General features: G+C 43.6%; 1 protein-coding gene across 9 annotated transcripts in view; it reads left to right on the top strand.

The window, feature by feature from the left end:
* COL16A1 (collagen type XVI alpha 1 chain) overlaps window positions 1–17,590 on the top strand; it is a 303,979-nt gene that overhangs the window by 41,694 nt on the left and 244,695 nt on the right. For 7 of the 9 annotated variants that reach the window (XM_063954229.1, XM_063954228.1, XM_063954227.1 and 4 more), the window contains exons 4-8: window positions 9,180–9,297; window positions 10,761–10,884; window positions 11,891–12,166; window positions 12,262–12,342; window positions 15,977–16,120. In XM_063954229.1, coding sequence (XP_063810299.1) covers window positions 9,180–9,297; window positions 10,761–10,884; window positions 11,891–12,166; window positions 12,262–12,342; window positions 15,977–16,120 — 743 coding nt within the window. Of the gene's footprint in view, window positions 1–9,179; window positions 9,298–10,760; window positions 10,885–11,890; window positions 12,167–12,261; window positions 12,343–15,467; window positions 15,692–15,976; window positions 16,121–17,590 lie in introns of those variants that run through there. The other 2 variants (XM_063954230.1, XM_063954231.1) reach the window with 2 other exon arrangements.

Genomic DNA, 17,590 nt, shown 5'->3' with positions numbered 1-17,590 from the left:
TATTTCTTTTATCTATTATTTTTTAACTTTAATGGCACTAGCAACATGAGGTGGTTAGGAGTGTTATGGGCAGGCCCTAATACTCACCCTCTGCTGGTCTCATCTCCCCACCCCCCCCCCCCTCCCATCTCGGTTACCCTTATGTGTTTCCCCTCCCCACGCGCATATTTCTCAGGCCTAATACGTATTACTCATTTGTTGTATGTACATTTCTTCTTGCATTTTATGTATTTACATGTATATGCTTGAAAACTCTTCAATAAATATATTTAAAAAAAAAAAAAACAGGACATGCACACTTTAACCAACCCATCATTTCAGTGACAGGGTCTGCCACACGACTGTGACTGATATGACGGGTTGGTTTGGACCCCCCCAAAAAAAGAAGCAATTGATCTCTCCTTGCACAAACTGGCTCTACAGAGGCAAGATGTCCACCTCATCATCATCCTCCGATATATCACCGTGTACATCCCCCTCCTCACAGATTATCAATTCGTCCCCACTGGAATCCACCATCTCAGCACCCTGTGTACTTTGTGGAGGCAATTGCTGCTGGTGAATGTCTCCACGGAGGAATTGATTATAATTCATTTTAATGAACATCATCTTCTCCACATTTTCTGGATGTAACCTCGTACGCCGATTGCTGACAAGGTGAGCGGCGGCACTAAACACTCTTTCGGAGTACACACTTGTGGGAGGGCAACTTAGGTAGAATAAAGCCAGTTTGTGCAAGGGCCTCCAAATTTCCTCTTTTTCCTGCCAGTATAAGTACGGACTGTGTGACGTGCCTACTTGGATGCGGTCACTCATATAATCCTCCACCATTCTTTCAATGGTGAGAGAATCATATGCAGTGACAGTAGACGACATGTCCGTAATCGTTGTCAGGTCCTTCAGTCCGGACCAGATGTCAGCATCAGCAGTCGCTCCAGACTGCCCTGCATCACCGCCAGCGGGTGGGCTCGGAATTCTGAGCCTTTTCCTCGCACCCCCAGTTGCGGGAGAATGTGAAGGAGGAGATGTTGTTGACAGGTCGCGTTCCGCTTGACTTGACAATTTTCTCACCAGCAGGTCTTTCAACCCCAGCAGACTTGTGTCTGCCGGAAAGAGAGATCCAAGGTAGGCTTTAAATCTAGGATCGAGCACGGTGGCCAAAATGTAGTGCTCTGATTTCAACAGATTGACCACCCGTGAATCCTTGTTAAGCGAATTAAGGGCTCCATCCACAAGTCCCACATGCCTAGCGGAATCGCTCCGTGTTAGCTCCTCCTTCAATGTCTCCAGCTTCTTCTGCAAAAGCCTGATGAGGGGAATGACCTGACTCAGGCTGGCAGTGTCTGAACTGACTTCACGTGTGGCAAGTTCAAAGGGCATCAGAACCTTGCACAACGTTGAAATCATTCTCCACTGCGCTTGAGACAGGTGCATTCCACCTCCTATATCGTGCTCAATTGTATAGGCTTGAATGGCCTTTTGCTGCTCCTCCAACCTCTGAAGCATATAGAGGGTTGAATTCCACCTTGTTACCACTTCTTGCTTCAGATGATGGCAGGGCAGGTTCAGTAGTTTTTGGTGGTGCTCCAGTTTTCTGTACGTGGTGCCTGTACGCCGAAAGTGTCCCGCAATTCTTCTGGCCACCGACAGCATCTCTTGCACGCCCCTGTCGTTTTTTTAAAAATTCTGCACCACCAAATTCAAGGTATGTGCAAAACATGGGACGTGCTGGAATTTGCCCAGATTTAATGCACACACAATATTGCTGGCGTTGTCCGATGCCACAAATCCACAGGAGAGTCCAATTGGGGTAAGCCATTCCGCGATGATCTTCCTCAGTTGCCGTAAGAGGTTTTCAGCTGTGTGCGTATTCTGGAAACCGGTGATACAAAGCGTAGCCTGCCTAGGAAAGAGTTGGCATTTGCGAGATGCTGCTACTGGTGCCGCCGCTGCTGTTGTTGCGGCGGGAGTCCATACATCTACCCAGTGGGCTGTCACAGTCATATAGTCCTGACCCTGCCCTGCTCCACTTGTCCACATGTCCGTGGTTAAGTGGACATTGGGTACAGCTGCATTTTTTAGGACACTGGTGACTCTTTTTCTGAGGTCTGTGTACATTTTCGGTATCGCCTGCCTAGAGAAATGGAACCTAGATGGTATTTGGTACCGGGGACACAGTACCTCCAACAAGTCTCTAGTTGGCTCTGCAGTAATGATGGATACCGGAACCACGTTTCTCACCACCCAGGATGCCAAGGCCTCAGTTATCCGCTTTGCAGTAGGATGACTGCTGTGATATTTCATCTTCCTCGCAAAGGACTGTTGGACAGTCAATTGCTTGGTGGAAGTAGTACAAGTGGTCTTACGACTTCCCCTCTGGGATGACCATCGACTCCCAGCAGCAACAACAGCAGCGCCAGCAGCAGTAGGCGTTACACGCAAGGATGCATCGGAGGAATCCCAGGCAGGAGAGGAATCATCAGAATTGCCAGTGACATGGCCTGCAGGACTATTGGCATTCCTGGGGAAGGAGGAAATTGACACTGAGGGAGTTGGTGGGGTGGTTTGCGTGAGCTTGGTTACAAGAGGAAGGGATTTACTGGTCAGTGGACTGCTTCCGCTGTCGGCCCAAGTTTTTGAACTTGTCACTGACTTATTATGAATGCGCTGCAGGTGACGTATAAGGGAGGATGTTCCGAGGTGGTTAACGTCCTTACCCCTACTTATTACAGCTTGACAAAGGGAACACACGGCTTGACACCTGTTGTCCGCATTTCTGGTGAAATACTTCCACACCGAAGAGCTGATTTTTTTGGTATTTTCACCAGGCATGTCAACGGCCATATTCCTCCCACGGACAACAGGTGTCTCCCCGGGTGCCTGACTTAAACAAACCACCTCACCATCAGAATCCTCCTGGTCAATTTCCTCCCCAGCACCAGCAACACCCATATCCTCCTCATCCTGGTGTACTTCAACACTGACATCTTCAATCTGACTATCAGGAACTGGACTGCGGGTGCTCCTTCCATCACTTGCAGGGGGCGTGCAAATGGTGGAAGGCGCATGCTCTTCACGTCCAGTGTTGGGAAGGTCAGGCATCGCAACCGACACAATTGGAGTCGGACTCTCCTTGTGGATTTGGGATTTCGAAGAACGCACAGTTCTTTGCGGTGCTACTGCTTTTGCCAGCTTGAGTCTTTTCATTTTTCTAGCGAGAGGCTGAGTGCTTCCATCCTCATGTGAAGCTGAACCACTAGCCATGAACATAGGCCAGGGCCTCAGCCGTTCCTTGCCACTCCGTGTGGTAAATGGCATATTGGCAAGTTTACGCTTCTCCTCCGACAATTTTATTTTAGGTTTTGGAGTCCTTTTTTTACTGATATTTGGTGTTTTGGATTTGACATGCTCTGTACTATGACATTGGGCATCGGCCTTGGCAGACGACGTTGCTGGCATTTCATCGTCTCGGCCATGACTAGTGGCAGCAGCTTCAGCACGAGGTGGAAGTGGATCTTGATCTTTCCCTAATTTTGGAACCTCAACATTTTTGTTCTCCATATTTTAATAGGCACAACTAAAAGGCACCTCAGGTAAACAATGGAGATGGATGGATATTAGTATACAATTATGGATGGACTGCCAAGTGCCGACACAGAGGTAGCTACAGCCGTGGACTACTGTACTGTGTCTGCTGCTAATATAGACTGGTTGATAAAGAGATGTAGTATGTATGTATAAAGAAGAAAGAAAAAAAAACCACGGGTAGGTGGTATACAATTATGGACGGACTGCCGAGTGCCGACACAGAGGTAGCTACAGCCGTGGACTACTGTACTGTGTCTGCTGCTAATATAGACTGGTTGATAAAGAGATGTAGTATGTATGTATAAAGAAGAAAGAAAAAAAAACCACGGGTAGGTGGTATACAATTATGGATGGACTGCCGAGTGCCGACACAGAGGTAGCTACAGCCGTGGACTACTGTACTGTGTCTGCTGCTAATATAGACTGGTTGATAAAGAGATGTAGTATGTATGTATAAAGAAGAAAGAAAAAAAAACCACGGGTAGGTGGTATACAATTATGGATGGACTGCCGAGTGCCGACACAGAGGTAGCTACAGCCGTGGACTACTGTACTGTGTCTGCTGCTAATATAGACTGGTTGATAAAGAGATGTAGTATGTATGTATAAAGAAGAAAGAAAAAAAAACCACGGGTAGGTGGTATACAATTATGGACGGACTGCCGAATGCCGACACAGAGGTAGCTACAGCCGTGGACTACTGTACTGTGTCTGCTGCTAATATAGACTGGTTGATAAAGAGATGTAGTATGTATGTATAAAGAAGAAAGAAAAAAAAACCACGGGTAGGTGGTATACAATTATGGATGGACTGCCGAGTGCCGACACAGAGGTAGCTACAGCCGTGGACTACTGTACTGTGTCTGCTGCTAATATAGACTGGTTGATAAAGAGATGTAGTATGTATGTATAAAGAAGAAAGAAAAAAAAACCATGGGTAGGTGGTATACAATTATGGATGGACTGCCGAGTGCCGACACAGAGGTAGCTACAGCCGTGGACTACTGTACTGTGTCTGCTGCTAATATAGACTGGTTGATAAAGAGATGTAGTATGTATGTATAAAGAAGAAAGAAAAAAAAACCACGGGTAGGTGGTATACAATTATGGACGGACTGCCGAGTGCCGACACAGAGGTAGCTACAGCCGTGGACTACTGTACTGTGTCTGCTGCTAATATAGACTGGTTGATAAAGAGATGTAGTATGTATGTATAAAGAAGAAAGAAAAAAAAACCACGGGTAGGTGGTATACAATTATGGATGGACTGCCGAGTGCCGACACAGAGGTAGCTACAGCCGTGGACTACTGTACTGTGTCTGCTGCTAATATAGACTGGTTGATAAAGAGATGTAGTATGTATGTATAAAGAAGAAAGAAAAAAAAACCACGGGTAGGTGGTATACAATTATGGACGGACTGCCGAGTGCCGACACAGAGGTAGCTACAGCCGTGGACTACCGTACTGTACTGTGTCTGCTGCTAATATAGACTGGTTGATAATGAGATGTAGTATGTATGTATAAAGAAGAAAGAAAAAAAAACCACGGGTAGGTGGTATACAATTATGGATGGACTGCCGAGTGCCGACACAGAGGTAGCTACAGCCGTGGACTACTGTACTGTGTCTGCTGCTAATATAGACTGGTTGATAAAGAGATGTAGTATGTATGTATAAAGAAGAAAGAAAAAAAAACCACGGGTAGGTGGTATACAATTATGGACGGACTGCCGAGTGCCGACACAGAGGTAGCTACAGCTGTGGACTACTGTACTGTGTCTGCTGCTAATATAGACTGGTTGATAATGAGATGTAGTATGTATGTATAAAGAAGAAAGAAAAAAAAACCACGGGTAGGTGGTATACAATTATGGATGGACTGCCGAGTGCCGACACAGAGGTAGCTACAGCCGTGAACTACCGTACTGTGTCTGCTGCGACTGGATGATAAATAATGATATAAAAAATATATATATATCACTACTGCAGCCGGACAGGTATATATTATATAATGACGGACCTGCTGGACACTGTCTGTCAGCAGAATGAGTTTTTTATAGAATAAAAAAAAAAACACCACACAAGTCACACGACGAGTGTTTAACTTTTTCAGGCAATCACAATATAGTATACTACTAACTATACTGGTGGTCAGTGTGGTCAGGTCACTGGTCAGTCACACTGGCAGTGGCACTCCTGCAGCAAAAGTGTGCACTGTTTAATTTTAATAATATGTACTCCTGGCTCCTGCTATAACCTATAACTGGCACTGCTCCCCAGTCTCCCCCACAATTATAAGCTGTGTGAGCACAGTCAGATATATACATAGATGATGCAGCACACTGGGCTGAGCAGTGCACACAGATATGGTATGTGACTGAGTCACTGTGTATCGTTTTTTTCAGGCAGAGAACGGATTATATTAAATAAAACTGCACTGTCTGGTGGTCACTGTGGTCAGTCACTACTAAACTCTGCACTCTCTACAGTACTCCTAAGCTCCAGTAAATCAAGTGTCTCTGTTTAAAATCAATCTCACTCTCTCTCTTCTAATCTAAATGGAGAGGACGCCAGCCACGTCCTCTCCCTATGAATCTCAATGCACGTGTGAAAATGGCGGCGACGCGCGGCTCCTTATATAGAATCCGAGTCTCGCGATAGAATCCGAGCCTTGCGAGAATCCGACAGCGTCATGATGACGTTCGGGCGCGCTCGGGTTAACCGAGCAAGGCAGGAAGATCCGAGTCGCTCGGACCCGTGAAAAAAAACATGAAGTTCGGGCGGGTTCGGATTCCGAGGAACCGAACCCGCTCATCTCTAATTATTACTATCTAAGAAGTGCAATTTTCACAAGACCAAGCCTGTGGGTTTATGGTACGAGAACTTTAACAAAAATATTCATATGTACATTCAGCAATTAGATTCTTTCCCTGTTTAGGTATAATTGGGATCTTAGCTTTCATGGTGCCAAAGTCAAAGGTTCCACAATCCAATATTGCATTAAAAAGGGAGGTAGTTTTTTGAGCAAAAACCCTGGCAAATCTCTTGTACTAGCAGACAGGGAGGCCATCAGGACCAGTAACTGAAGCCAACTTCTCAGAATTGAGCAGTTTCACTGCTATGGAAGGAAGCTTTGGCAAATTACAAGGCAGGTGGTCATCTGTGTCTTGCTCAAGGTCCGGTGGGAAGGGATGAGAAGAGGTTAAATTATAGAGTTAAGAGTAAAAGAATTGAAACTCCTTCAAAATTATATCCAGGTAATAAAGAGACTGTGCAGTATTATTATTAATGTGGGAAATGCAACTACGTGTTTTCCTCTGCTTGAGATACCAGACAAGAAGCATGTCCACTTTACTGCTCTTTTCATAAAAATGCTGTTGTACCCATTTAAGGAACCTATCAGTCTTCTTAGCAGAACCGCATTGAGGTGGCCCCTCACCGAGACAAGCTCTTTAGATGATCGTAGCTAAATGATCCTTGGTGCTGTCTGAGGAGAGAGAGGATCTGAGACTCTAGCTGGCAGATCAACCCTTTTACCTCCTTATTTCTGGCTGCTGACACAGCAATAAACCTACCCCCTGTTTGTGGACTTCTTTGCTTCCCGTACCACAGAAGGGGATATGGCAGGGGATTCATTTCTAGAAAAATATTTTATAAGCATGCCTACAAGCTCTTGACAATTCATGGAGCTAAGTAAGAAGGTATCAGCCAAATTTAAAGAGGTATGTATCCTAGGGAGATTAGCAATTTTAAGATGGATTAATTATTTTTATGTAAGTGGAGCTTAAAAGAAATTAAAGGAAAGATAAAACTCTTCCTAAATTTCATATGTTCAGCTAAATTGTTGTGAATATTAATGGTCTAATTTTTGCCTAAAAATACAAATTTTGGTACTGTGCAAGTGCATAATATGATTACATCCATGTGCAGATATGGCCGCATCTTACATTTATGTTTATTTATGCTTACAGAGACTGTATCTGCAGATACGTCTGTTTGAATTCCAAAAGTCAGTGCTAGTGAAGATTTAGCAAAATAACTAAATAAAAAATATGTCCACTCCATCACCCCAAAGATATTAACCAAGCACCAGCGCTCTTAGCGTGGGCTTGTTACCACTAATGCGGGAGAAGAAATAGATGAAGGCCTTCTGCGAAAGGCAGAAATAGGGAAGCCAATCCCGGGCCATTTTTTCAATCCTGGGTATCGGGATTGAAAAATGGCCAATTCCGGGATTCCCGGATACCCGGCATTGGCTTTTAGCTAGGTGGCTGCCCCCCTCGCCCCACCCCGCCCCGCACATATAACTCACCATATACCGGGGGCGGGCGGGCGGGAGGGGAACTTCCTCTGATCGCTGCTAGCGGTTCCCAGCAGCGGCTGACAGCGCAGTGTGACCTCTCATGCTGCGCTGGGGAGCCGGAAGGAGGAAGCCGGGCAGCATCTGAGCATCCTGTGGACGCTCAATGCTGATCCCTTAATCCCCGGGATTGGAGCTTCCAATCTCGGGATTGAATCCTGGCCATTTTTGGCCCTAAATCCCGGGATCCCACTGATCCCGATCCCGGAATTGGCCACCATATGCAGAAATACTAGGCAATACAAGGCTGGGATAAGGCCCTTATACATCAGGTGGACACACTTGTAATGACTTTTAAATATATATTAAAAAAACCTGGTACACTGTATCATAATCAAGTTCTTGATGATATTTGGCATGTCTAGCATGATAAGTTAAACGTATTTGAAGTTATCCAATTGTGATTGGGCTTGGTGCCTTCAGTGTGAATTAAATCCTTACTAGTGATTATAATATGTGTACCATATTTGGTGTGCTTATTACTATCACTATTCAGGATTTAATTCACAATGAAGGTGCCAAGTCTATCACGACTGGACATTTATTTTAACTTGGAAATATGAGTTCATCTGAGGACTTTTTGCCACTTTAATAGGAGTGTTGTTTATATTTATTATCACTATTATTTTATGTTTAGTAAATCATAATTATTTTTAGTTACGTTCAGCTCATCGTAAACACGGAAAAACGCAATTTTTGTGGAAGGCATCTTATGCAAATGCATCCAACTGCACATCAGACTGTAAATACCCAGCAATCATGAAACATCTTTGCTCTGTTGTTAATCACAACATTTATTATGTGTTTTGTGTCATTTTTTAAATATTTCTAAATCTTCTTACACATGGAAACTTGGAAAGCAAGATTATTTTCCTCAGTAGAAAAGTAAATAACTTCTGTTTCTTATTGGAAATCTCTGTGCAATCTATTTTGCATTTTGTTTCTGTATATTATGCACTTTGTTATTTTCTTGAAGCATTGATAAATTGCAGTAATATTGGGAGACGTGTGCCTTGACATGTATAATTTGTGTTACTAATGTACCCAGAGGCATGGTGATTGTCAGTCTTCTATTGGTAAATGCGCTATATAAACCGCTGCACCAGCTGACACGCAAAAGACAATTAGAAAGCGTACTAGATTGCACATTTAAAGAAATTAATGTATTTTAACCACAACAAATGCTAAACTATTAAGACACACAATAAATCATTCTCATTTCTCATGTAGGGTTCAATTTGATCAAGAGATTTTCCCTCCAGAAAATGAGCTCTGTAAAGAAAATTCGGAATCCCAAAGGACCCCTGATCATGCGACTTGGAGGGGCCCGGCTTGTAGAGCAAACAGCGTGAGTTCCTCATTATTGCAATGATTTCATGATTAGAATATGTTACTATAAAATGCTCAGACTGGTTGTATATTAGCCAGAACTCTCCGTGTGGTTTTAATAGCTATTGTCAATTAAGAAAGTTTGTCCACCTCAAATGTTTGCAATGGTTTTAACCACATCCCACCTCAAACACTCCAGCGCGACAAGGCAACTGTTAAGATTGATATTGCTAAGGTGTGCACCCTGAAGGCAGCTATCTGACTCTCTCGTAAAAACCCTTCCTAATCCTGGAAAGTGAGCCTCGGGACAAGTATCAGCCTGGGCACCTCTCCAACTCATTACGCAATGGAGAACTGAAAGCTTTTATTTTTTTTAATCTTGGCATGTTTCCCAGATGGTCTTGGGTGGATGAATAATGGTTTTGAGGAGCCCCAATTTATAAAAACACGTTATTTTCCATTGCTGGGGCATTACATATTGCTTTTTTGGAACATTATCGTGAAAACGTCATATGACATCAAGATCACACTGAGCAACCGGTGTTGTCATAAGAAATCTTCATACCTACTTTTATGCAGAATTATATTGTTATTACTACCCTTCTGTGGTATATCTAATAGAATTTAGTTGACAGCCAAAGAATGCAACAAAACACCAACAGTATGAAGCTAAATAATAAAATAAACTATGAGAGCGTCCATGTAAATAAATTGTCTTATTTTAATTACTTTGATTGAAGTGGAGGTTGGGTGGCAAAGTATGCCCTGTTAGGCCACAGAATGAAATTAAAGCCATAATATTGCATTTTATATCTTGTTTGTACTTTTTCCTGGAATCCACAATATCCCTGTTCTAAGACACTTTTTGTTAATAATATAATCAGTATATACAGTTTCACATGATCAACCCTTTCATGGCCAGGAGTGCCTGAAATACATTATATAATTCCCCGCAGGCAGGAGACCTAGTTAGTGCCAGATTCTCTTTTGGCATCATAATGAGATTGAAAGTGTAATTAGTTATTCTCTGAGCTGTAATTAAACCACCAGCCTTGACTATCTTTTCCAATAAAATGACAACGTTGTGCAAACTGTCTGCACCTTTACTATTTTATATCTAACTTATTTAGAGGAAGTTTTGATGTTTTTTATGGAAAGTCAGGAGAGATCTGTGACCATAAATTTCAGCAGAACACAGAGTGTGGATCAAAGATGTTGCAAAAAGAGAATGTGTTAATAGTCTGCACACGCATTTCACTATTCTAACGGCTTTGTCTTTGCTTCAAGAGTGTACAGAGGAATTACACAATCCGCCACTCACACTAAACTAGCCTTAATTAAATTATTATGGAGAGAGATATAATACTCCAGTGACTGTAATGTGTGCAATGCATTAGAGAAATGTCTCATTGGGAATTAGGAGAACACAGAAAAACATCTTTAAAATGCAGTTAACCTGGGATGTTCATTGTCTCATCTCAGACAGGTGTTCCCTCTTGGATTACCCGATGAGTTCACATTGGTGACGACCCTATTGCTAAAGAAACAGGTGACAGATGAAGACTGGTACCTTTTTCAAATCAGTGACCAGCTGGGATATCCACAGGTACCTGTCATTTTGTCCATGATCCTTTCTTACTACCTTTCTTCAAGGTTGTATTTATTGTAAATGAAGACATCCAGTAACCAATGAAATAGAATGGATAATTTTTGTTCTATTCTCTAATTTCTTGGTCTCATACACATTTCAGCATGGACAAAAGTTAGATTATTAATACATAACTCATCAACTTATGGAGTATTTATTAAACAACTATCCTTTAGTTAAAAAATATGAGTGGGTCTTAATTGTCCCTTTAAAGAGTCTTATGCTGGGTAGCTGGGTCCACACTACGCGATGTGTGGGGGAGGGGGGTCTTGCGGGGGGAGCGGAGGTAATACTGAATTCAGCACCATGGTATCCCCAGATTGAGTTGCAAGTACGGATGATAGCGGATGTCGTTGACGACCCACGTGCGCGCACATCGTTCATCGCATAGTGCATAAGACACTGGGCAATATTACAAATTATATTGCTCATAAGGGTGAAAATGAGCGATGCTGTTTAAAATATATTGCCTAGTGTGTACACACCTTTAAAACTGTGTACATCATGCTATAAATGCAGCCCAGAGCAGCAGCATCATGCTTAGATCCCACTGTGCAGTGTCCTTGCTGAGGTGCAGATCATAATAACTTAATGTGAAGTATGCTCTACACCACAGTCCATATAACATAAAATATTGTGTGCTTGTTCATTAATATTTCTAAACTCATTTGACTCTTGTGTTGGGAAATAGGTGTTACTAAACTTAGAGATATTAATTATCCAGTACACAATCTTCTGCATTGCAATAATTAATGATGTGCTTCCATCTACATGCAGCTCTTCAGTCTTTATTTAGTCATCACTGTAATTAACTACATATACTGTACATACTGTAGGCGGGCTAAAAGATTGTAGCCTATCTGCTTCTGAGTTTGCCTATTCACTAGTCCTCAATACTTATTTGTTCGGTGTTGCTGTTTCTAGCAATGACTTCACAAAACCTCTTAATATGAATCTTCTACAGATCTCCATAAGTTTCAATGGCAAGGACAGAAGCCTGGACTTCCGTGCAAGAGGTCGTGGTGTAGAGTACGTGGGTTGTACTTTCACTGGACATGGCGTGTACTCTCTGTTTGACAACGGGTGGCACAAGATTGTGCTGAGTGTGCAAGAGAGGGTTGTATCCATTCATATTGACTGCAGCTATATTTCAAGCAAACCAGTTGAGCCCAGGACATCCATACCTGTTGAAGGACATACTTTTATTGGGCTGGACATGGTGAATGGAGCCCCAGTACATGTAAGTTTTAACCAAATAGTGGCATCATATCAAGTTGTTATTACTATATGCCCAGTCTCACACTACGGTTCTTTTTTTACTTTTTTTTTGTATAGATTGACATCCAGAAATTCCTTATATACTGTGATCCACAAATGGCAATGCAAGAAGGATGCTGTGAGATCCTTCCATCAGGTGTAAGTATAAACTGAACCATTTATTTGAATTTGAAGCATATGACTTCTAAGCATGACTTACTTTTAGCCTACCGGGGACTTCTTAGTGTGATCAGCAGCTTAATGCACAATCTGGCAATGATCATCACAATGATAAATACACAATCTGATAAAGGTAATCTTCTGAACAGCAGTTACTTACATGTCTAATAATCATGCCAATAATTCCAAATCAGAATATTGTGATTGTCACAATCAGATTGTACAGTACATTCAGTAACCACTATTATCTCTGTTTTGTGATGTTTTTTTGTTAGGCAATTTCCCATTGTGTATCACACTTTTTGCAAGTGGCTCATCCTGCCCCTGTAAGCTCTATAGTGAGCTCATGATGGCCTTCTTGGGCAAGATGAACAACACATGGAGCTTATTATTCAGTGGGCCTTTTGTTGGCTGCTTTCATTTTTATCTATTGTATATCTTATATCCATACATTGCTTATGTCACATTCAGGGTGATATTTCTCTCTCCAAACTTTGATAAATCTCCCCCATAGCAACCTATGTAGTGAGACCAATATGGCAGCCTCATCTGTAGTGGGGTAAATTTACTAAGGTGGGAGTTTTTCAGAACTGGTGATGTTGCTCATAGCAACCAATCAGATTCTACTTAACATTTATCTAGCTGCTTCTAGAAGATAATAGATATAATCTGATTGGTTGTTATGGGCAACATGACCAGTTTTAGTAAGTTTACCTCCACGATTCCATTAGCGTCTAGTATCCCGACCTTCTATTCCACCCCCCCCCCCCTTCCATTTGCCTATGGTTTGTCGATGTAGTGCATTTAGTATTCTGTAGCTCCTCCATTGTGTATCATCTTTTCCATGCAATGACTGTGCGGGGGTGCAGTTAATATCCATGCCACAAACTGAGTGAGAATATAACCTGTGTCGAGCACAGCGAGCCACCAGGCCTGAAGCGCGGCGAGGGGACTCGCTGCCTCATTGTGGGGATTCCGACAGACAGGATGCTGCTGTCGGTATAGTGACAGCCGGCATCCCGTCTGCCGGGATATCATATGTATTCCTCTAGGTTAACCTATGTAGTGTGCCCAAGATGGCTGCCTCGCCTACTACCTTCATGGGTAGGATGGGCAATCCATGGAATTGATGATACAAAATGTCTGATTCAACTCTGTATTATGGTCATGGTTTCTATCATTTATGCAAATTTAAAGCGTCTTGAGTCCTACTTGAGAAAACCACTATATAAATAAAATGATGATTATTAGTATTATTAGTAGTTGTAGTAGTAATAATAGTAGACTACACACTCCCCTTTCTCTGTTTGACAGATGGGCCTATTCAGTGGCGGAACAAGCAAGCGGTGGGCCCAGGTGCAACAAAATGCTTTGGGCCCCCCATCCAAGTACACCCCATGGGCAGTGCGCGCCGTAGGCGCGCGCGCAAAAATACATAGTGGCGTGGCTTCGTGGGGAAGGGGTGTGTCCACAAAATAATACCAATTCATAAAACGGTGCACAGTAGTCTCCATTCTTCAAATTACGCCGCACAGTAGCACCACTACACCAGGTAGAGACCCTTTTACTCCTTACAGCGAACAGATTCCCCTTTTTACACATAACGGCAGACAGCGTGCACTTTTTACACATAACGGCAGACAGCGTGCCCTCGTTACACATAGCGGCAGACAGCATACACTTTTTACACAATGGCAGACAGCGTGCCCTCGTTACACATAGCGGCAGACAGCGTGCCCTCGTTACACATAGCGGCAGACAGCGTGCACTTTTTACACATTACGGCAGGCAGCGTCCCCATTTTACACATTACGGCAGACAGCGTCCCCATTTTACACATTACGGCAGACACCATACACTTTTACACATAACGGCAGATAGCGTGCCCTTTTTACACATTACGGCAGGCAGATTCTACCTTTTTACACATAGCGGCAGGCAGATTCCCCATTTTTACATTGCGGCATGCAGATTCCCCATTTTTATACATAGCGGCAGGCAGTCCCCCCTTTTTACACATTGCGGCAGGCAGTCCCAACAAATAAAAAAAGAAATTACCTGCTTGTTGCCAGGGGTTTCATGCACTTGGTTCCATGCACAGTGCCAGGATGTCATGCTCGTTGCCAGGGGTTTCATGCACTGGGTGTCATGCTCGTTGCTAGTGGGTAGTGCTTGTTGCTAGGGCCGTGCTCCCAGTGCCACATATGCTCCCAGTGCCAGATATTCCCCCACAGTGCCAGGTATATGCACCCAGTGCCAGATATTCTCCCACAGTGCCAGATATTCCCCCCCAGTGCCAGGTATATGCCCCCAGTGCCAGGTACATGCCCCCCCAGTGCCAGTTATATGCCCCAGTGCCAGGTATATGCCCCCAGTGCCAGATATTCCCCCCCAGTGCCTGCTTCCCCCCCAGTGCCAGGTATATGCCCCCAGTGCCGGGTATATGCCCCCCCAGTGCCAGATATTCTCCCACAGTGCCAGATATTCCCCCCCAGTGCCAGGTATATGCCCCCAGTGCCAGATATTCCCCCCCAGTGCCAGGTATATGCCCCCAGTGCCGGGTATATGCCCCCCCAGTGCCAGATATTCTCCCACAGTGCCAGATATTCCCCCCCAGTGCCAGGTATATGCCCCCAGTGCCAGGTACATGCCCTCAGTGCCGGGTATATGCCCCCCCAGTGAAAGGTATATGTCCCCAGTGCCAGATCTGTCCCCCCAGTGCCAGGTATATGTCCCCAGTGCCAGATCTGTCCCCCCAGTGCCAGGTATATGTCCCCAGTGCCAGATCTGTCCCCCCAGTGCCAGGTATATGTCCCCAGTGCCAGATCTGTCCCCCCAGTGCCTGCTCCCCCGGTCCCCCCTCCCCCCCCTATGTGTTGGAGGGACACGAGCGCATCGCGCGTCTCTACTGTGTCCCTCCTGGCTCTCCCCCGCTTGTCTAATGAAGCATGTGCCGTTCGTGAGCCAATCAGAGCTCACGAACGGCACATGCTTCCTTAGAGCGGCCGGGGGAGAGCCAGGAGGGACACAGAGAGACGCGCGATGCGCTCGTGTCCCTCCAACACATAGGGGGGGGGGGGGGGGGGGGCCGGGGGAGCGGGGGAGCAGCAAGGAGGGAGAGGAGAACGCAGATTGACATGCGGACTCTCGTCCGCATGTCAATCTGTTCTAAATGCCGGCCGGCGGCTGTGGGCCCCTGAGTGCGGCGGGGCCCCAGTGCAATGCACTGCCTGCCCCGCCAGTAGTTCCGCCCCTGGGCCTATTCCTTAAATACAGGGTGAATTATACTCATTGGGTACACAAAAGAAGAAAATGTGCTACATAATAGGTGCCGCAAATTTATAACATAATGGAGATTAACCTGTTATTGAAAATCCTTCCCCTTTAAACAAAGGGGTTTAACGAATAGATCCATGGAGCCTTTAATTTGACTTAATTTAATCCAATTTAGTACATACATATGTAATAGAAAAATAAATATGATGTTAGAGAACCTTTATGTCTTATCATGTAACAGCATATAAACGAATGCAGGAAGAATGAGAACAATGTCAATAAATGATATATTTGCAGACCTTATTATATCTTCTCTCTTCTACACACCAATGTACAGTGCAACCCAGATGCTGCTAAGACAAGACGCAATGTGGAGGGTGTTGAAAATGTGCAGAACAATAACTTCATAGAATTGCCTGCAAAATCCAAGCACCAGAGTTATACAAGATGCTTCTGTCTGGAGGATTCGTTGAGCAAAACGGTAAGAGGAAATATGAGATTTAGTGTACAAATAAATGTGGTTTAGCAAAGCAAACCCAGGCCATGAATGGGACAGTACAGTGACACCTTACTGAGTGATCTGCTTACTCTGTAAAGTTAAAGTATCATGAATTCTGAAAAGGTACTACAGTGGTTAATGTTGCTGCTTCACAGGGGGCATAGAGTCTGTATGTTATCCCGCTGTGCTTGCTTGAGTCTCCATCGTCTATAGACAAAATTGCAGGCAATGCAAAGTTGTACATACTGTACATATAATTACGTCTGAATATATTTTGTACCAGCTAGCTAACATATTACCAGTTGTTCTTTGTTACCAGTGTTTTCCACTCTAGCCATGTGAAATATGAAGGATACTATATTGGTCATCAAATATCCACTGTGACAAAATGACCTTCTTAGCAGCGACAGCTATCATTAAAAGCACAGAGGACACAAATGCTAGCTGAAACAAGTTATTCACCATGCTTTATGTTGCACAGTCCTATAACATACCTATCTATAAATGTCAGTTAGTTACATATAGGTGCGAGATACCCTCTCACTAAATGTACCCTATGTATAGGGCCTGCGGTGTCTGTGTAGGAACAGAGAGTAATATCGGGTTGCTGGATGCACGGTGAAACCTCACAGAGACCTATTTATTAAAAAAATCATTATTGCCCTGAAAATTAGCATTCCCCATGACCACATATCGCACTAACTAAGAATGCTTTTTCTAGACTTTTTACCATTGGATAGTTGCTGGGTCAGACCTGTGGTGGTGAAGGCCAGGAAGTAAAGTTATAGCATACACTAAATCTTTACTTACAATTGTGATATTGTAGTCTACAGATGACATTAGTGATTGGGGGCCAATCTTTAGAAAGCTAAGCTTTTTGGTGATTGGTAAATTTGGAAATTTCACAGTCCCCATAGAAACCGTTTTTGCAAAGGATTACAGTGGGATCACAACACATAACTCCGATATCTACCGTAGTAAATTCCTGGGATACTTCATTAATGAAAAATCCTCCAAAAACAGCAGTTTTCAGAAGATTGTCTGCAACAACTCTTTAATAAGTGTACCCCATAGTGAGCTGTGGAAGAGTATCTATGCTTTTGTGTTTTGAGCAGGTGTGCCACTAGAGGTTTTCTCATGAGTGAATTTTGAGAAACTAATCCTATGTACTGTAAGTGCCAAATATGGCAAGGCATATGAGATAAACTGGGTCACATGGGATTGCTACAAAATGCATGCAGGTACATTTCTATATAGTAGTGGTTCTCCAATTTAGCTTGCTCTTAACAGCAATGTGTAGTAGGTTATACAGTTAACAATAAAAGAAGGTTCTGAGAGTTCTTAGATCCAATATCATGGGTATGCCTGGTTAAGGCACTGAACATTGTTATATTTTGTATAGTAGAGTATTACCGCTGTTCTAGATAAGTGCAAATTGGAACCCTCTCCTAC

Source organism: Pseudophryne corroboree, chromosome 2, assembly GCF_028390025.1.
Source record: "Pseudophryne corroboree isolate aPseCor3 chromosome 2, aPseCor3.hap2, whole genome shotgun sequence".
Classification (NCBI taxonomy): domain Eukaryota; kingdom Metazoa; phylum Chordata; class Amphibia; order Anura; family Myobatrachidae; genus Pseudophryne; species Pseudophryne corroboree.
The sequence above is the reverse complement of the archived record's forward strand: the minus strand, read 5'-3'. Positions and strand labels throughout refer to the sequence as shown.